Source organism: Phoca vitulina, unplaced genomic scaffold, assembly GCF_004348235.1.
Source record: "Phoca vitulina isolate PV1807 unplaced genomic scaffold, GSC_HSeal_1.0 scaffold7, whole genome shotgun sequence".
Taxonomy (NCBI): domain Eukaryota; kingdom Metazoa; phylum Chordata; class Mammalia; order Carnivora; family Phocidae; genus Phoca; species Phoca vitulina.
The window spans coordinates 38,319,670-38,341,209 of record NW_022589710.1 but is presented as its reverse complement, the minus strand read 5'-3'; the positions used below and the strand labels follow the sequence as shown (position 1 = coordinate 38,341,209).

At 35.1% G+C, this 21,540-nt stretch overlaps 1 protein-coding gene across 17 annotated transcripts in view; it reads right to left on the bottom strand.

The window, feature by feature from the left end:
* Positions 1-21,540, bottom strand: part of GPHN (gephyrin) — a 608,525-nt gene that overhangs the window by 358,293 nt on the left and 228,692 nt on the right. For all 17 annotated transcript variants that reach the window (XM_032405331.1, XM_032405333.1, XM_032405334.1 and 14 more), the window contains exon 3: positions 13,120-13,177. In XM_032405331.1, coding sequence (XP_032261222.1) covers positions 13,120-13,177 — 58 coding nt within the window. The remainder of the gene's footprint in view (positions 1-13,119; positions 13,178-21,540) is intronic.

Genomic DNA, 21,540 nt, shown 5'->3' with positions numbered 1-21,540 from the left:
AGTGAAAAACAAGTGTTTCAGAAAAAGTATGAAGATGCTTATAAGAGACATTTATATTTTAAATATAACAAGAAAGGACAAAAGTATATGATAGAAAAATAAATGCTATGCAAACATCAACCAAAGTAAAGTGGTTGTAGCAATATTATATCAAACCAAGTAGACTATAAGGCAAGAAATGTTAGATGAAGAATATTTTGTACTGATAAAAGAATCAATTCAATAAGCAGATATAAAAATATTTATAAACAGTAACAGAGCTACAAAAAATATACGGAAGAATTTGACAGAATTAAAAGGAGAAATAGATATAAATCTCCCTCATAGTTATTTATATACAACACTAAATCCAACACTGCAGAAGGCACAGACTTTTTCAAGTGCAAATGTAAAATTACCAAAATAGACAATACACTGAACCATTAAGCTGCTGCCCGAGGGTCTTCTGCTCAGCCTGAAAGTAGATGCTAAATGAGATTCCTTCTCTTGGAACACTGAGAAGTCTTGAAAGATCCTCAAAAACAAGGACATATCAAAAATAAATCAGCATATTTAGACAATCACAGAGGTTCAAAAGATAACCAAGAACAAGTGCAAGGGTAATTGAAAAGGTTCATCACATACATAAGACAATTCCTTCAAGACTGAGAGGAGGTAGCTGTTTTGCCTAATACATAGAAGTAAACAGAGAGTTAAGCAAAATGAAGAAACAGATAAATATTTTCCAGTTGTGAAAACAAGACAAAACCTCAAAAAAGGCCTTAACGTTATAGAGATAAATTATCTGATAAATAAATCAAAATAATGGCCATAAAGGTGCTCACTGAACTCTCAGGAGAAGAATGGAAGGACACAGTGAAATCTTTAACAAAGACACAGAAAATATAAGAAAGTATCAAACAGAAGACACAGAACTAAAGAATACAGTAACTGAATTGAAAAATACACTAGAGGAGTTCAACAGTTGACTACTGAAACGAAGAATGAATGGATCAGTGAGCTGGAAAACAAAGCATTAGCACTCACCCAGATAGAGCAGCAAATAGAAAAAGGAATTTTTTTAAATGAAGACAACTTAAGAGACCGACAGAACATTAAGTGGGATAACATTTGTGAAGGAGAAGAGATAGAGAGAGAGAAAGGGACAGAAAAGAAATAGCTGCTGTAACTTCTCTAACATGGGGAAAGAAATAGACATCCATGTCCAGGAAGCCCAGAGAGTTAAAAAAAGAAAAAAAAGGGACCCAAAGACCCATCAAGACATATTCTAATTAAAATGTAAAAGTTAAAGATAAAGAGAGAATCTGAAAGGCAGCAAGAGAAAAGCAACTTATTAAATACAGGGGAAACCCAATAAAGCTATCAGATTTCTCAGGCAAAACTTTGAGGTCAGAAGAAAGTTGCATGACATATTTGAAGTCCTAAAAGAAGAAATTCAAACTAAGAAATCCCTACCTGACAAGATTATCATTCAGAATTGAAGGAGAGATAAAGAATCTTTCAGATAAGCAAAAGCTTAAGGTGTTCATCACCAATAAACTGGCATTATAAGAAATGTTAAAGGGAATTTTTTAAACAGAAAAGAAATGGCACTAAATAATAACAAGAAAATATATAAAAGTAAAAATCCCACCAGAAAAGATAACTATATAGTAAAGATAGTAGATAAGTCACTTGTGAATCTACTGTGAAGGGTAAAAAACAAAAGTAACAAAATTAAACTAAAATAATTGGTTAAGGCACACATACAATAAAAAGAGATAAAATGTGACTTTAAAAACATAAAACTTGAGGCGCCTGCGTGGCTTAGTTGGTTAAGCGTCTACCTTCAGCTCAGGTCATGATCCCAGGGGCCTGGGATCGAGCCCCGCATTGGGTTCCCTGCTCAGCGGGGAGCCTGCTTCTCCCTTTCCCTCTGCCATTCCCCTGGCTGTGCTCTCTGGCTCTCTCTATCTCTCTGTCAATTAAATAAAAAAAACTTAAAAATAAGTAAATAAAAAATAATAACATAAAACTTAGGGAGAAGTTGTAAAAATATAGTTTGGGAATGTATTCAAATTTAAGTTGCTATCAACCTAAATAGACAGTTCTATACTTAGAATGTTATATGTGAACCTCACGGTAACCACAAAGCAAAAACTTATAGTAATACACAAAAGATAATATAAAAGTAATCTAAACATAACACTAAAGAAAGACAACAACCGCAAGAGAGAAGCAGCAGAGAGGAACTACAAAAACAGCCAGAAAACAAAGAACAAAATGGCAAGAAGTATATACCCATCCATAATTACTTTAAATGAAAATGGACTAAATGCTCCAATCAAAAGATGTAGAGTGACTGAAAGGACAAAAAAAAACAAGACTCATCTACATACTTTCTACAAGAGACTCACTTTGGACGTAAAGACATACACTGACTGAAAATGAAGGGATGTAAAAAGATATTCCATGTAAATGCAAATAGTATAGCTATACGCACATCAGACAAAACAGATTTTAAAACAAAGACTGCAACAAAAGACAAAGAAGGACATTACATAATGATAATGCAGCAGGAAGATATAACATTTATAAATGTATAAGCACCCAAAACAGGAGCACCAAAATAATACAGCTATTATCAGCAGACCTAAAGGGGGAAATTGACACCAATATAATAATAGTAGGGGACTTTTAACACCCTACTTACATCAAAAGATAAATTATCTAGACAGAAAATCATAAGGAAGTACCAGTCTTAAATAACATATTAGATCAGATGGACTTAATATATATAGAACTCTCCATCCAAAAGCAGCAAATATACATTCTTCTCAAGTGCACATGGAACATTCTCCAGGATACTCCACATGTTAGGCCATAAGATAAGTCTCAATAAATTCAAGAAGACTGAAATCATATAAAGCATCTTTTCCTACCACAATGATGTGAAACTAGAAATCAATTACAAGAAGGAAATTGGAAAACATTACAAATACATGGAGATTAAGCAAAATACTACTGAACAACCGCTGGGTCATCAAAGAAATAAAAAGAAGTAAAAAAAAAATGGAGAAAAATGAAAACAAAAAAAGGAAATACCAAAATCTATTGCATGCAGCAAGAGCAGTTCTAAGAGAGATATTCATAGCAATACAAGCCTACTTGAGGAAACAAGAAAAATCTCAAACAATCTAAATTTATACTGGTAAAGGAACTAGAAAAAGAACAAACCAAGCCCAATGGTAGTATAAGGAAGGATTCAATAAATAACAGAATGAGATAAATGAAATAAAGACTAAAAAGACAAAAAGAAAGATCAGTGAAACTAAGAGCTGGTTCTTTGAAAAAAATAAACAAAAATGATAAAACTTTAGCTAGATTCCCCCGGGAAAAAAGAGAGTAGGCTCAAATAAATCAGAAATGAAGAGGAGAAGTTACAACTTATACCACAGAACTACAGAGGATCATAAGAGATTACTACGAACAATTACATGCCAACAAATTGGACAACCTGGGGGGGAAAGAAAGATAAATTCCTAAATATATACTATCTTAAAGACTGAATCAGGAAGAAACAGAAAACATAAATAAAGTGATCACAAGTAAGGAGATTGAATCAGTAATCAAAAACATCCCCCAAAGAAAAAGATCCCATGGCTTCACTGGTGAATTCTATCAAACATTCAAAAATGATTTAATATCTATCCTTCTCAAACTTCTCCAAAAAGTTGAATAGGAAGAAATGCTTTCAAACTCATTTTACAAGGCCAGCATTACCCTGACACCAAAACCAGAAAAGGACACTGCAAAAAATAAAAATTATAATCCAATATTGATAGAGATGCAAAAATCTTGAACAAAATATTAGCAAACTGAATTCAGTAATACATTAAAAAGATCACACACCACGATCAAAGTGGGGCTTTATTCCAGGGATACAAGAATGGTTCAACAAACACAAATTAATCAACATTATACCCATTAAAAAATGAAAGAAAAATCACATAATCATCTCAATATATGCACAAAAAGCATTTGACAAAATACAATCTCCACTTATGATAAAAGCCCTCAACAAAGTGGGTATAGAGGGAGTGTATCTCAACATAATAAAGGCCATATATGTCACACCGATAGCAAATATCATACTCAATAAGTGAAAAGCTCAAAGCTTTTTATCTAAGATCAAGAATAAGACAAGGATATCAGCACGTACTGGTTTTATTTGAAGTAGTATTAAAAGCCTTAGCCACAGCAATTAGGTAAGAAAAGGTACCCAAACTGAAAAGGAAGAAGGAGAACTATCACTATTTGCAGATGACATACTATGTATAGAAACCCTAATACTGCACCCAAAAATTATTAGAATAAGATAATTCAGTAAAGCTTCAGGATATGACATTATTATGCAAAAAAATCTGTTAAATTTATACACTAATAACGAATTATCAGAAAAAGAAATCAAGAAACAATCCCCCTTATAATTGCATTCAAAAGAATAAAATGCCTAGGAATAAATTTAACCAAAGAGATGAAAGGCCTTTAAACTAAAAAATATAAGAAATCGAAGAAGGCACAAAAATAGAAAAAACATTCTGGGCTCATGGATTGGAAGAACAAATATTGTTAAAACGTCTGTACTAAACAAAGCAATTTACACATTTAATGCAATCTCTATCAAAATAACACAAGCATTTTTCACAGAGCTATAACAAACAATCCTAAAATTTATATGGAACTACAAAAGACCCCGAATAGCCAAAGCAACCTTGAAAAAGAAAAGCAAAGTTAGAAGCATCACAATTCTAGGCTTCGAGTTATATCACAAAGTTGTGGTGATCAAGACAATATGGTACTGGCATAAAAACAGACACAGATTGATGGAACAGAATAGAAGACCTAGAAATGAACCCACAACTATATGGCCAACTAATCTTCGACAAAGAATCTCTAATGGAAAAAAGACTGTCTCTTCAACAAATGTTGTTGGGAAAACTGGACAGCAACATGCAAAAGAATGAAACTGGACCACTTTCTTACACCATATACAAAAATAAATTCAAAATGGATGAAAGACCTAAATGTGAGGAAGGAATCCATCAAAATCCTAGAGGAGAACACAGAAGTATCCTCTTTCACATCAACTGTAGCAACTTCTTACTAGATATGTCTCCTGAGGCAAGGGAAATAAAAGTAAAAATAAACTATTGGGACTTCATCAAGATAAAAAGCTTCTGCACAGTGAAGGAAACAATCACAAAAACTTAAAGGCAACCTATGGAATGGCAGAAGATATTTGCAAATGACATATCTGATAAAGGGTTAGTATCTAAAATTTATAAAGAACTTATCAAACTCAACACCCAAAAAACAAATACTCCAGTTAAGAAAAGGGCAGAAGACATGAATAGACATTTTTCTAAAGACATCCAGATACCTAACAGACACCTGAACAGATGCTCAACATAACTCATCATCAGGGAAATACAAATCAAAACTAAATGATATAGCACCTCACACCACTCAGAATGGCTAAAATTGAGTTATTTTTTGTACAAGGTGTGAGATTTAGGTTGAGGTTCATTTTTTAGGGTTATGGATATCCAATGGTTCCAACATCATTTGTTGAAAAGGTTATTCATTGAATTGCTTTTGCAGCTTTATTAAAAAATCTATTGAACATATCTGTGGGGACACCTGGGTGGCTCCGTCGGTTAAGCGTCTGCCTTCGGCTCAGGTCATGATCCCAGGGTCCTGGGATCGAGTCCCGCATCGGGCTCCTTGCTCAGTGGGGAGCCTACTTCTTCCTCTGCCAGCTGCTCCCCCTGCTTGTGCATGCTCTCTCTCTCTAATAAATAAATAAAATCTTAAAAATAAAGAACATATCTGTGTAAGTCTTATGGGTTGTCTATTCTGTTTGACATGTCTGTCTTTCTACCAAAACTACACTGTCTTGATTACTGTAAACCTCATCACTGGATAGAGTATCATTGGATAGTCCTTCCACTTTGTTCTTTTTCAAAATTGTGTTAACTGTCCTAGGACCTAGGCTTTTCCATATAATTTTAGAATAAATTTACATAATTGTATGTCTACAAGAAAACGTTGGGTTTTTGATAGGAATTGCATAAAACTATATATATCAATATGGGAAGAACTGACATCTTTAGTGTGTTCAATCTCTCAATTCATGAATATAGCTTGTCTGCCCATTTTTTTAGGTGTTCCTTTATTTCTTTAGCATTTTGTAGTTTTCAGCATACAGATTAACATATGTGTGTTCTTCAGTGTATGCCTAAGTATTCAACTTTATTTGGAGTGATGGTAAATAGTACTGTTTTAAATTTCAGTTTCCAACTGTTGTGAGCATATAAAAATGCAACTGGAGTTGTGTGTGTGTGTGTGTGTGTGTGTTGCTTACATTCCCCAAATTAACTCACTTGACTTACTAGTTGTAGGAATTTTTCTGTAGATACTTTTTTCTATATAGACAATCATACAATCTGCAAATAGGGAGTTTTGTTTCTTACTTGCCAACCTTTGTGCCTTTTAATACTTTTCTTGCCTTACTGTACTACTTAAAATTTCTAGTACTCAGTTGGAAAAAAGTAGTGACAGCAGACAACCTTGCTTTGCTCCTGATCTTAAAGGAGAGCATTCATTTTTTTTCACCATTAAGTATGTTTTTAGCAATAAGTTTTTTGTAGATGTTCTTTATCAAGTTCAGGAAGTTTCCCTCTATTCCTAGTTTGCTGAAAGTTTTTTTTTTTTATCATGAATGGATTTTTTGATTTTGTCAAACATTTTTTCTACATCAATTGATATAATCATACAATCCTTCTTCTTTAGCTTGTTGATATGGTGGATTAGACTGATTACTTTTCCCATATTGGACAAGTTTTGCATGCCTCAAATAAATCTCATTTGGTAGTGGTTTATAATTTTTTTAATACCTTGTTGGATTTGATTTGGTAATATCTGTAGATTTTGAGTTCATGGTAAGTACTGGTCTGCAGTTTTCATTTTTTGTACTATGTTTTTCTGATTTCTTAGCAGAGTAATACTAGCCTCATAAAATAAGGTGGGTAGTATTTCCTCCCCTTGTATTTTCTGGAAAAGACTGACTAAAACTGATGTCAATTCTTCTTTAATGTTTGGTAGAGTTCTCCAGTAAAACCATCTGGCATGCAGATTTGTTTTTTAGGAGATTTTTCATCATGAATTTAATGTCTTTCATGGTTATAAGACTACACATAATGTCTACTTGGTCTTGGTTAATTTTGGTAGTTTGTGGGTTTTGAGGAAGTGGTCCACTTCTGCTAAGCTGTCCAATTTATGAGTATAAAATTTTTCATAGTATTTTCTAATTATCCATTTAATTGATGGAAGATTTGTAGTGATAGTCTTTGTTCAATCCTGGTATCAGTAATTTTATCTTTTCTCCTTTATCTTTTTTAGTCTAGTGTGTATCAATTTTATTGAGTTTTTAAGAGTCAGCTTTTTATTCCATTGATTTTTCCCCATTGTTTTACTGTTTTCAATTTCACTGATACCAATTCTTGAGTATTACTGGTCTTGCTTTGACAATATCTGGCTCATCTTTTTCTAGTTTCTTGAGAAAGAAATATGAATTACTGACTTGAGAACTTTCCTCTTCTCTAAAAATTAATATTTTCATAGTATATCTTTTTACTTTCAATCCACCTATGTCATTGTTTTTGAAATGAGTTTCTTGAGAATGACATATATTGGATTTCTAAAAACCCATTATGTCAATTTCTGTCTTTCCACTGGTATATTTAAATTATTTATATTTAAGGTAATTACTGATATCTTAGGACTTAAACGTGTCATTTTATTATTTGTCTTCTGTTTCTGTCTTGTTTCTCATTCCTAATTGGGGATTACTTGAACAAACTTTAGGATTCCATCTTAATTTACAGTGTTTTTGAGTATATCGTTTTGTACATTGTTTCTAGTGGTTGCTTTGAGTGGATGCTTTCTATATTATAATTACAAATATGACTTATTGCAGTCTACTTGCATTAACATCTATCATTTCAAGTGAAATGCAGAAAATTTACTTCCATTTAGTCACCCTTTACGTTGCTACATTTTAAATATTGTGTTATTTACTCTACATGCATTGTGCACCACATCATACAGTGTTAAAATTTTTGCTTCAACCGTCAAATGTGACTTAAGAAAACCATAAGAAAAGACAGTCTACTATATTTATCTATTCTGCTGTTTTTCTTTCCTTTCTGAAGTTTCAAGCACTTTTCTGTTATCATCTTCCTTTTCCCCTCCTTTTTTTTCTTAAGTTTTTTCATTTCCTCTCCAATTCTCTTTGGAGAATTTATTTATCCATTCATACAGGGTAGGTTTTTTCGAGACAAATTCTTTAAGTTTTCTTTTGTTTGAATGTGTCCTCATTTCCCTTTGATTACTGAAGAATAATTTCACTGGATTTGGACTTTGTGATTGACAGTTCTTTATATCAGCACTTGAAAAATGTTGTTCCACTTCCTTCTGGCACAACTGTTTTCCACCACCCTCCCCCAATCAGCCATTTATATTGGTGAGTGTACTTTTCAGTTCTGTAATTAACATTTTGTTCCTTTTTGTAATTTCTATTTTCATTTGTTTCAAGAAAATTAGTAATTGCTTGTTGAAGCATTTTTATGATAACTGCTTTGAAATCTTTGTCAGATAATTCTAACATCTGATTCATCTTTGTGTTGTTATCTGTTGACTGTTTTTTTTTTTTTTTTCCCCACTGAAGTTGTGATTTTCCTTGTTCTTGGTATGATGATTTTTTACTGTACCCAGGACATTTTGGATATTATGAAACTCTCAATCTTATTTAATCTTTTTTAGCAGATGTCCCTTTGTTATAATATTGTATGAGGGCAATATAAATATATATGTTCAGCTTCTTTCTGGGTCCCACTGACACCACTCTGGCAAAATTGAGGCACTCATTTATACTGCTTCATTAAAGACAGTAGGGTAGAAGTTTAGGTCCTCTCTTGGCCAAAAAGTGGGGCACCCGTTTGCTTCACATTATTGGTAGCGATAGATGTTCACCTCCCTGCTGGGCCCCGCTGACACCAAGAGGGGAAGTAGAAGGTTAAAACTTACCAAGAACGGAATTATCAATTATCCCCATCTCATTCAGCCTTATTGATGCAGACAGGGATGGAGTCGCATCTCCCTTATAGGCCTCAGAGACACAGGAAAGGGAAGGTAAAGGAGAGTGGTGAGTAGCTCCACCGTGCGTGGTCTCTTTAGTCTTACTGCTGCTGGGTGGGGGTAGAGACTCAGCTCATCACTGGAGTCCACTAACAATATCCTGTCATAGAAAGCAGAACACAGCCTGTTTCCCGTGAGCTGATGGAAGATCCTATCCTACCAGGGAAATCAGAGCACTGTCTATTTTGTGGGAGTGTGGGAGACTGAACAGCTCCCCACCCGTCCTGCCAATAAACACTACCAGGGGAGGGATTCAAAGCTTTGCCATCTGCTTCTGTGGGTAGCAGGGGTGAGGTGGAAGATCAGCTTCCTGCTTGGCTGCGCTAAAACTGTGGGGGAACTAAGTAGTTTCCCCATTGGTGTTTGGCTGGAGTAAGATGAGTATTGCCAAAGGCTTTTGTTCTGTTAGTACACCCCTATCCTGGGTCCTATGGCTTGAATGACAGGATTTCCTAAGTGTTTTTGTTTTGTTTTGTTTTGTCTGTGCTTGTTGGTGTTTCCAGATCGGAGCCTTCATCAGTGTCCTGTTGAGATTAAATAGGAGGCAAAAAGGAAACCCAGCTAAGTCATTGCTGTGTCATTCCTCAAGTCCTGAAGTCCTTAGAAAGTCTGATTTCTTCTTCCTCCTTCAGAGTCTTTCTATGCTTGTTTATTTTATAATGTCCAGGAATTTTTAGTCGTAAAAGAAAAGATTTGGGAAGAACAGAGCTACTGTATTTGGCTAGCACCACAAGTTTCCTCAGTAGGAATACTTTTGAAACTTGATAAACTTACTATAATATTACCTGAAGCAATTAATATATGAGCCAACAGTATAAAAAAACCCCACAAACCTTTCCTATTATGTTAAAAAAAAGCACTATAACCAAAACAGTATGGTGCTAGCAATGGAATAAATAGATAGGTGAATCAAAAGTTCAGGAAAAGACAGACTTATATATGTGTATGTGTGTATCAAGGCATATGAAAATTTAGTATATAATAAATGAGGCAATTCAAACCAGGGGGGGACAATTTGTTTTTTTGTTTTTTTCAATAAATTGGGCTGGGAAAATAAAAATACATTTGAAAAATATTTTGTAAGTTTAGTCATCCCATATATAAAAATAAATTTATACCAATATAAATTACAGATAAAGAATATTTAAACACTTCTATTTAAAATAAACACACCCAAGGTGGTAGTATACCTGCCATAACTATTTGGAAAACAGTTCGATTTCATACAGAAAAGTTGAAAATACACATTACTTAAAACTCAGGAATTCCATTTTTCAGTATATACCTCAAAGAAACTCTTACACAGGATGCTTTTATAAGATTTTATACCATCATTTTTCATAATAGCTCCAGATGGAAGCAAGGTGAATGTCCCTCAAGAGTAGGATGTCTCAATAATTTGTGGCACAATGGAGTATTTTACAGAAAAAAAAAAAATAATAACAAACCCCCCCAAAATCTTAGTTATAGATAACAATATGAATAAATCTCACGGTGTTGAACCAAAGAAGGCACAAGAGAATGTATACATTGTGATTCAATTCATATAAAATTCAAAGAGAAACACAAATAAATTATAATATTTAGGGATGTGTATAAAAATAAAACTAAATGAAATAATAAGAACTCAGGATCTTGGGTGGAACAGATGGTCATGATTGGGCCAGGAATGCATTTGCACTTTACCTCTTAAGCTTTTGGCCATCCATCCGCTATGTGGTGATTTATTGTAATCAATCAACAAATGCTTAATTCAAACTATGTATGAACTAAATAATAATTTCTGGTGCTAGAAATATTGTGAAGATTACCATACTTTGTAAAAATTGAATTATGTTTTATTAATCAATCATATTTTAATAATAAAAATACACGTGTATTTATTTATACATGGTATATTGTGGATGTATTTCAAATTTAAACTCAATTTTACTATTCAGATAATTTAAAATTACTCAGTTATTTGCCAACTAAAATGAACATTACAACCAGATGTTTCACATTTTCTCCAATCAAAACAAAAAGATTATATCTGATTTCAGTTGAAAATGATAATGGTGCCATCAAATAAATGTTGATGAAATATTTTATAGCAAGTTTTCTTCTAACGCTTTTGAAACAAGAATCAATTTCATATCTTTTATGCCTCAGGCTTCAAACTCTCTGAAGCTGTTTTAGATATAATTCCAGTAATTAATTTTAAAAAAATCATATAGTAATGTCATCATGAATCATGTTTTTTTGAAGGAATCTCCTGAGGGACAACTCTTATAATTCTAGAATTTCAAAAAACACAATGAAAAAATTATTTCTTTAGAGAAAAGTCACTATAAAACATAGCAATGTTTCTTCTAATTAATTAAACTAATAAAAAAATATATGAATCCTGTGGTTCTTGGACAGGTCAACAGTTTTGGTCTACTGCTATTACTTCATAGAGCTTTTTTAGGTGATTCCATTAACTAGCATGCCCTCAAGTAATTCTTGGATAAGGACAAATCCCAGTATCAACTGAAAGATAAAATTATCTTTCTTCTGAGGTTCTGGCTGATTTAACCAATGACTTAATGGGTATTTGGTTACCTGAGAGGGACCTCAAATTTATAAGTCCAAAACTTACCCTCTTTCCTCTCAAACTTATTCCTTCTCTTATATCTCCTCTTTAAGTTAATAGCAACACAAGCTGGATTGGACTTAAGGTTTCTGTCAACCAAAGTATTTTATGAATATATATAAAGTTGGAATGGGTCTTTTCACACTCCTGTTTTTTTTTTCCCTGCTAGAATATAATTATTGGATTAATTTCTGATATTGGCTATACAGAACACCAGACATATTGAAACTAATAGTATATTACATAATAAAGACCAATGACATTAACTGATTTGAAAATAATGTGAGCAAATGAACAATTATTGACTAAGATTTGAATTTATTGAACTTGATTTTGGAAAGCTTGATTAAATCAAGCTTGATGATTTGTTTGGATCTTTAAATGTCATTGTTAACAATTTAACTCAGTATTGCTATCCTTGATTATTGCTATCAAGTTGTTAAATTTTATTTATATAATAGATAATAAGTTCAGTTCTGATTAGATTGTAAATTGCTCTTGGGGAAGGGCCACATGATATGCCAGAAGACTAACAGTCCATAGGACTGGGTAAAATGTTAACAACAGAAGAATGCAGATTATGTAATTTTCAAAGAGTAAGGTCAAGTTTTCATTTAATGTACTATAAATTTTATTTTATTTTTTTAAAGATTTATTTATTTATTTATTTGACAGAGAGAGAGAGACACAGCAAGAGAAGGAATACAAGCAAGGGGAGCAGGAGACGGAGAAGCAGGCTTCCCGCTGAGCAGGGAGCCCGATGCGGGGCTTGATCCCAGGACGCTGGGATCATGACCTGAGCCAAAGGCAGACACTTAACGACTGAGCCACCCAGGTGCCCCACGTACTACAAACTTTAAATTGCAATTGGCATACTGTGTTTTCAGTGGAACCAGAAAATATTTTCTAGAAGATTGGTATTTATAATTAGTGAAAGCCTACAGGGAAAATAAATTAAAACAAGATAGAAAGATAATCCATTATGCACACTAATGCTATATATAGTGTTTCTTAAATAGATTTTCAATGAATTTCACATGAAGTGTTCCTTTTTAATCTTCCAAATAATTTTCAAGAAATGCATTGATAATGGTGATTGAAATCTGATGGGAATTACCTTATATTTTTTAATTAAAATAGATAACTGTATTAAATGAGATCCCAACACACCCAAACATTCAATAGTATAAAGAAAAAGCAATCCTTCCCCCACCTACCCGGCAAGATACTAAGTCTTCTTAGAGATGAAAAATGGCATACTATACCTTGATTTCTTCTATTTCATCTGGTACTATCTTGTATGCTGATATAGTCCCACCCAACCTGAAATTAGGAAAAGAAAATATTCTCAAAACTGGCAATAGTCTATAAAAATATATGGAGTATTTCTGCCATTAGCATCAGAATGCCACCAATAATTGCCCATTGCCCGCCCCAATGACCATGGAATAAAAACGACCTTTTCATGCTTAAGTTTTCCATATGTTACTTAAAAAGAGGTGGATAATGAATGACTACTAAAAGAGGAAACATTAAGTTTTATTTTTAACTATAAACTTCTCTTATTGATACTTTTAGTAATGTTACCACTTTTACTGATGGATTCTGTCACAACTAAGATGTAGCAAGAACTAATAACAGATATGATATTTGCCTTTTTGGTTTGTTTTTAATTAACATAATTTACTTTTTATAGAGTAGTTTTGAATTTACAGAAAAATTGAGTAGAAAGTAAAGAGATTTATTTCCCAGATGCCCCACCAGTTTTCCTTGTTATTAACATCTTACATGAGTCACAATTGATGAACCAATAATGATTTTGCTTCTTTTTAAAAATAATTTAAACAAGGACTTGGAGAGATGTGAGTGGTGTCCAGCACTGTCCAAGGAAAAGAGATGAGTGTTTAAGGGTTACAATTTAATCCCTAAAATATGATCTTTGCCTTAAGGCAGTGAAGTCATTACTGCCATGATCACCTGTTTGAAAATGTTTTTTTAAGAAAGTAGCTAAGAATTATGTAACACTTATCAATTGCCAGACATGTGATATATTATCTAATTTAATTCTTTTTTTAAAGAAGATTTTATTTATTTATTTGACAGAGAGAGATATAGTGAGAGAGAGAACACAAGCAGGGGGAGCGGAAAGGGGAGAAGCAGGCTTCCCCATGAGCAGGGAACCCGATGCAGGGCTTGATCCCAGGAGGCTGGGATCATGACCTGAGCTGAAGGCAGACGGTTAACTACTGAGTCACCCAGGTGCCTCTAATTTAATTCTCATAACAGTTGCCATTGTAAAAATTGGGATATTGAGACACAGAGTGATTCAGTAATTTCCACAGGTAATTGAAGGATGTAACTGAGATGCACATTAAGTATAAAATATGTACCAGATTTAAAGTACTTAGTATAAAAAAGGCTAATTAAAAAATACTGAATACATTTTAAAATAATATGGTGGATATATTGAGTTAAGCTATAGTTTTAAAATTAACTTCATCTGCTGCTTTTAGTTTTTAAAATGTGACTACAAAAAATTTTAAATTACACATATAGCTTGCATTTGTGACTACTATCATGTATCTATCAGGTACTCTAAGCTCTTAAACATCAAGATTACCTATCTACCATTACTCAAATTCAGTGCTTAAAAAGGAACTTTCTGACTACTTATTTAACTTTATAAATACTTCAATATCAGAAAAGAGAGTATCAGTCCAAGATGGTGGAGGAGTAGGAGACCTTAGTTTAATCTGGTCCCAAGAATTCACCTAGATAGCTATCAAATCATTCTGAACACCTGCAAACTCAACCAGAGATCTAAAAAAAGAATAGATGCAACTCTAGGGCGCCTGGGTGGCTCAGTCGTTAAGCCTTTGGCTCAGGTCATGATCCCAGGGTCCTGGGATCGAGTCCCACATCGGGCTCCCTGCTCGGCAGGAAGCCTGCTTCTCCCTCTCCCACTCCCCCTGCTTGTGTTCCTGCTCTCGCTATCTCTCTGTCAAATAAATAAATAAAATTAAAAAAAAAAAGAATAGATGCAACTCTAAAAATAGAAAAGCAACCACTTTCTATAAGGTAGGAGGTGCAGAGAAGTGAATCCAAGGAGATTTATGGGAAGATAAACCACAGGGGGAGGAAGCCTCCATAAGCTGGCACCAAAAAATGATATAGCAGCAGAGTGTAAAATCGGAACTTTTAGAAGTCGGCTGTGGTGAGGGATGTCCCTGCCTGAAAGGTGCTCAGGTGGCAAAGCAGGGTGGAGTCCTAGATGGAACAGTGTGGTCTTAGGATCCTTGGGGGTCACATGAAGACCGGGGGTGCTTGAGTATAACTGAGTTACCAGGCATTGGAGCAGGGAAGCTGGATACACTCAGTGAGCCCAGGAGTGGGCTTTCTGCTCAGGGCTGCCACATACCACGAACCATGGCACAGTCAGCTGACCACTCTTCAAACAGGGGCCCAAAAAGCGGCAGAACTGGTGAGACTCCCCTTCCTACTCTGGGAGGAGGGCACCACAGGAGTCTGCAGGGTTTGGAGACTCAAAATAGGGTCATGTGCCTGAGATAGAAATGCTCGGTCTCAGACTGGGTGAGCACAGAGTGCAGACAGAGTCCAGGGAGACAGGAGTGATTGACTGCATTTACCCCAGGGCACACTGAGAAGTGGGGCCCAGAGCTCTTGGCTCTGGGGCTGGAGATTTGGAGGCCACCATTTTCATTCTCATCCTCTAGAGCTGTGCAGAAAGCCTTCAGGGAACAAAAACCATAAAGAACAATCTGGAGCAGATTACTTAGCCTGGTGCCCTGGCAAGGGTGGTACAATTCTACCCAGGACAAACATACTTGAAAATCACCACAACAGGCCCCTCCCCCAGAAGATCAGCAAGAACATCCAGCCAAGACCAAGTTTATCGATCATTTAGAACTGCAAAACTCCAGTGCTAGGGGAATATAGCATATAGAATTCATTTTTCCCCCCCACAATTCTTTAGTCTTTCAATTTTAATTTTTTCCCCTTTATTTTATTTATTCCTGGGCTGTAAAGTTGGTTCAACATCCACAAATCAATCAATGTGATACACTACATAAAAGAAAGGACAAGAACCATATGATCCTCTCAACAGAACCAGAAAAAGCATTTGACAAAGTACAACATCCTTTCTTGATTAAAACTCTTCACTGTGTAGGGATAGAAGGAACATACCTCAATATTTAAGAGCCATATATGAAAAGCCCACAGTGAATATCATTCTCAATGGGGAAAAATGGAGCTTTTCCCCTAAGGTCAGGAACATGACAGGGATGTCCACTCTCACCAATGTTGTTCAACATAGTACCAGAAATCCTAACCTCAGCAATCAGACAACAAAAAGAAATAAAAGGCATCCAAATTGGCAAAGAAGTCAAACACTGACTCTTTGCAGATGACATGGTACTCTATGTGGAGAACCCAAATTCTCCACCCCATAATTGCTAGAACTCCTATAGGAATTCAGCAATGTGGCAGGATATAAAATCAATGCACAGAAATCAGTTGCATTTCTCTACACCAACGAGATCCAGAAGAAAGAGAAATTAAGGAGTTGATCCCATTTACAATTGCACCCAAAATCTAAGATAGCTAGGAATAAACCTAACCAAAGAGGCAAAGGAGCTGTACTCAGAAAACTATAGAACACTCATGAAAGAAATTGAGGAAGACACAAAGAAATGGAAAAACGTTCCACGCTCATGCATTGGAAGAACAAATATTGTTAAAATATCTATGCTACCTATAGCAATCTATACATTCAAAGCAATCCCTATCAAAATAACACCAACTTTTCTCACAGAGCTGGAACAAATAATCCTGAAATTTGTATGGAACCAGAAAAGAGCCTTAATAGCCAAAAGAATGTTGAAAAAGAAAACCAAAGCTGGAGGTTGGACTTCATATGGTCACCTCAAAAATTACTGAAAAATAATCTGGTGAAACCAAGTATCTAATCCTAGATTTAAAAATAAAACAAACTGCTTGTTAACTAAAAAAAAAGAAAAAAGAAAAAAAAGAAAAGAGAGTATCAAAAATAAGGCACTTACATATTCTAGATACTTGGGGATATTTCCTGTCTTAAGTATAAATTAATAAATGACATTCTGGTTTCTATTTTAAAATAACTTAATTCAGCCCAACGAATTTTATTAAAAACTCTACATTTAAACCCTTTACTATTACTATTTATTCTTGCTAATGGAAATAGTGTTCAAACCTTGATTTGAGAATTACTTCCTAGATTTAAAGTGCCATGATTGCATGATGAAAATACTAATGATATTTAACTTAATTCAGATTATACAACATATATAAGTGATACAGTAAATAAGACCATAGCAGGGTAAACAGCAAAAGAGGACTACATGTTACTAAAATGAAAAATTATATAACTATCTGTAAGAGGTTTCAAGTAGGCATTAAAAAAATGTTTTTACTGTCAATTATTAAATTTTTAAATTAAAAGTTGAAATTGTTGGGATATCAGTAAGGAATTTAGAGCAAAAAACTATTGAAAACTCAGGACTTCAATTTCCCATCTTGCAAATAATGAGTTAATCATTTTATTCTTTGAGTTTATTTTATGTAAGAGATAGAAACCAGGGACTGAGAATGCAAAGAAATCATAGTCTTATATAGAACCAGACTGAGTAAACAAATATCTGTAATATAACGCACTAAGGTGTCAAAACAGAACTAGGCAGAAGTTGAAGTTAGAAATTATTTCAAAATAAAGAGTATTTGAGACTTTTCTTGTTTCTTGAGGAAAGCCTGTAATGCTATACACTTCCCTCTCAGGACCACCTTTCCTGAACGCTTTGGACTTTCATGTTTTCATTTTCATTTGCTTCCATGTATTTTTTTAATTCTTCTTTTTCTGGCTGACCCATTCATTCTTTAATAGGGTGTTCTTTAACCTCCATTTTGTGGTCCTTCCAAATTTTTTCAGTTTCAAGTGGTTGACTTCCAGTTTCATAGCATTGTGGTCTGAAAATATGCATGGTATGATCTCAATCTTTTTGTGCTTGTTGAGGCCTGATTTGTGACCCAGTATGTGATCTATTCTGGAAAATGTTCCACGTGCACTCAAAAATAATGTGTATTCTACTGCTTTAGGATAAAATGCTCTGTGTGTATCTATTAATTCCATCTGGTTTAGTGTGTCATTCAAAGCCCTTGTTTCCTAGTTGATCTTCTGCTTAGATGATCGTCCATTACTCTGAGTGGGGCGTTAAAGTCCCCTACAATTATTATCAATGAGTTTAAGTTTGTTATTAATTGATTTATATATTTGGCTGCTTCCAAGGTAGGGACATAAATATTTACAATTGTTAGATTTTCTTGTTGGGTAGACCCCTTTATTATGATATAGTGTCCATCTTCATCTCTTATTACAGTCTTTGTTTTAAAATCTAGTTTGTCTCTCATGAGCACTGGGTGTTATAAGCAATTGAGAAATTATTGAACACTACATCTGAAACTAATGATGTATTATGTTGGCTAACTTAATTTAAATAAAAAAAATCTAGTTTGTCTCATAGAAGGTTGGCTACTCCAGCTTTCTTTTGATGTCCATTAGCATGACAAATGGTTCTCCACCCCCTCACTTTCAATCTGGAGGTGTCTTTGGGTGTAAAATGAGTCTCTTGTAAAGCAGCATATCGATGGGTCTTGTTTTTGTATCCATTCTGATACCCTGTGTCTTGATTGGAGCAGTTAGCCCATTTACATCCAGAGTAATTGTTGAAAGATAGGAATTTAGTGCCACTGTATTACCTGTAAAGTCGCTGTTCCTGTAGATAGTCTCTGTTCCTTTCTGGTCTTTGTTACTTTTGGTCTCTCTTTCCACTCATTGGGTCCCCTTTAATATTTCTTGCAGGACTGGCTTAGTGTTTATGAATTCCTTTAGTTTTTGTTTGTCTTGGAAACTCTTTATCTCTCCTTCTGTTCTGAATGACAGCCTTGCTGGATAAAGTATTCTTGGCTGCATATTTTTCCCAATTAGCATGTTGAATATATCATTCCAGGCCCTTCTGGCTGCCAGGTCTCTGTGGACTAGTATGCTTCCAGCCTTATGTGTCTACCATTATAGGTTAAGAACCTTGTCTTCTGAGCTGCTTTCAGAATTCTCTCTTTATCTTTGTATTTTCAAGTTTCACTATGATATGTCACGGTGTTGACCTGATTTTGTTGATTTCTCTGTGCCTCTTGGACTTGAGTGCCTGTTTCCTTCCCCAGATTAGGGAAGTTTTGAGCTATAATTTGTTCAAATGTACCTTCTGCCCCCTTTTCCTCCTCTTCTTCTGGGAATCCTATGATATGATAGTATTTCATTTTATGGTTTCGTTGAGTTCCCTAAGTCTACCTCATGATCTAATTGTTTCTAGTAGTTTTCTTTCCCTCTTCTTTTCAGCTTTATTATTTTCCATAATTTTACCTTCTATGTCACGTATCTTCTCCTCTGCTTCTTCAGTCCTCATAGTGATTATATCCTATCTGTTTTGCAAGTCAATTATACCATTTTCTGTTTTAGCTTTACTAGTTTTTAGGTCTTTTATCTCAGCTACAAGGGCTTCTCTGGTGTCTTCTATGCTTTTTTTCAAGTCCCGGTAGTAGACTTATTACTGTTGATCTAAATTCTTTTTCAGATATATAGCTTATATCGGCTTTGAGAAAGTCCCTGTCTGGGATATCTTCCTGACCTTTCCTTTGGGGAGAAATTCTCCATCCTGTCATTTTGGCTATGTTTGTTTCTTTTGTGTGTTATGAAAGTTGCTATGCTTCCTGCACCTCAGAATAATACTACATTAAAAAGAGGTCACACACTGTCCAGGGCCTGGCACTTCAGGAAGTGTTTCTGGTGTATAGTGTGTGTACTCTGCTGTTGAAATATGGCTGCTCTTTCCCACTGGTCAGTCCTCTGCAGAGTTCCTCCTTGCTTGCACTGGGGAATGCTTTGACTTTTATCTAGGTGTGCTTTGATCTGTTTGTTGTAAAATGCCTGGGGGGGAAAAAAAGGAAGAAAAAAGAAAGCCTATTTCAAAAAGAAGGGAAAAGAGAACCAGAAAACCAAATAGGCAATTAAAAAAAAAAACTATAAGCCTGATTCCAAAGAAAAAGAATGGGGACAAAAAAAAAAAAAGATATGAAAAAAGAAGTCTGATCAAAAAGAGAGAGAGAGGGAGAGAGAGAGAGAACAGGAAATGAAAAAACTAACAAAAACTCTAAGCCTGATTCTAAAGGAGAAAGGGGGAAAAAAAGAAAAAGAAGAAAGAAGAAAAAATTACATCCTGGTCCTATTTCAACCAAAACTGAAAGGGATGCTTTGAAGCACAGTTTGATCAGTAGAGTTGGTGCATGGGGCATGCTGCCTGTTTTGCTCTTCTGGGGAGATGCTGGCTGTGCTAGTTCAGGGTCGAACCTGCCCCAGTAAAAAAAAAAAAAAAAAAAGCACTTGCCAAGCACAGGGTGGGCGGGGTTTGATGTAAATGGCTTCCACCTCCACTGGGGGCCACTCTGTTGCTCTCTGATGTCCCATAGTGTTGACGTGGGGCGCAAATGGTGACACCCCACTCTCTCCTCCCTGGACAGGGGATCTCACACCACCTGCTGTTCAGGAAGCCCTCACAGAAAATCGAGGGCTTTCAGTGCACTCTGCACCCAGTTCTCTTCCATTTATCTCTGGTGCCGCTGGGATTCAAACTTCCAAATCTTAAAGGAGATGACACCACTTGGACCCACTCCCTCCTCCGACTTAGAGGCTTGCTGTGCTCTGACCAGTGTCCTTTGTCCCATAAATACAATCCTCCACCTGCCCATTGTACAAACTCTAGGCACCACGAAAAAGCAGCAACCAGGTTATCCCGTCTGTGCATGCCTTAGTCGCGTGCCAATGAAAGGCCATTTAGTGGTGCCTGCAGGGTCTTTTGTACTTGGAGAGGCATAATACCCACTTCCAAATGTACTCCAGGAAGGGGAACAATCTCTTCCACTGCGACCCCAAAGATCCCTACATTATTCTGTGCACACTCCCTGGCTAGAGCTATTCTTCTCTCCAGGAGCACACTCTACAGCTCTGCTCCAGTGAAAGTCGAGCACTTCCAAAAGCTGAGAGTTTGAGCTAAACTCACTGTTTGCAAAAAACCTGTGCCACTCAGTTCCCCCAGCTCCCCAGTCTGTGGTCCAAGAGGTTTTCTTCCTCAGAAATAATGTTTTACCAACTATCTGGACATCACTTAGGCCAGTCAAGTTGACACATACAATTAACGATAATAGGAAGATTAACTTGTAAGTAGTACTGGGGCATGAGGTGACAGAAACATCAAAAAAGGGATAAATCTAAAAATTTATGTATGTGATAATAAGGGTCTGATCTAGAAGAAAAAAGAGACTAGAGAGAAACAGGGAAAATTAAGGAAGAACAGTTATAATTCTTTTTAAAGAAGAGTAAACATTTTGCACTTAATATTTAAAGAACATTTGGAACACGGATTTCAGATAGGTCTGCAAAACACCATAGAATTAAAAAACCTTATCTAGATAACAGCTCTATTACTAACAATGAGTTCTAAGACTTTAAGTAAACTACTTAATCTCCAGAAGAGCCAGATTTTATTATCAGTAAAATAAGCAAAATTGTGACCAGTTTGTTT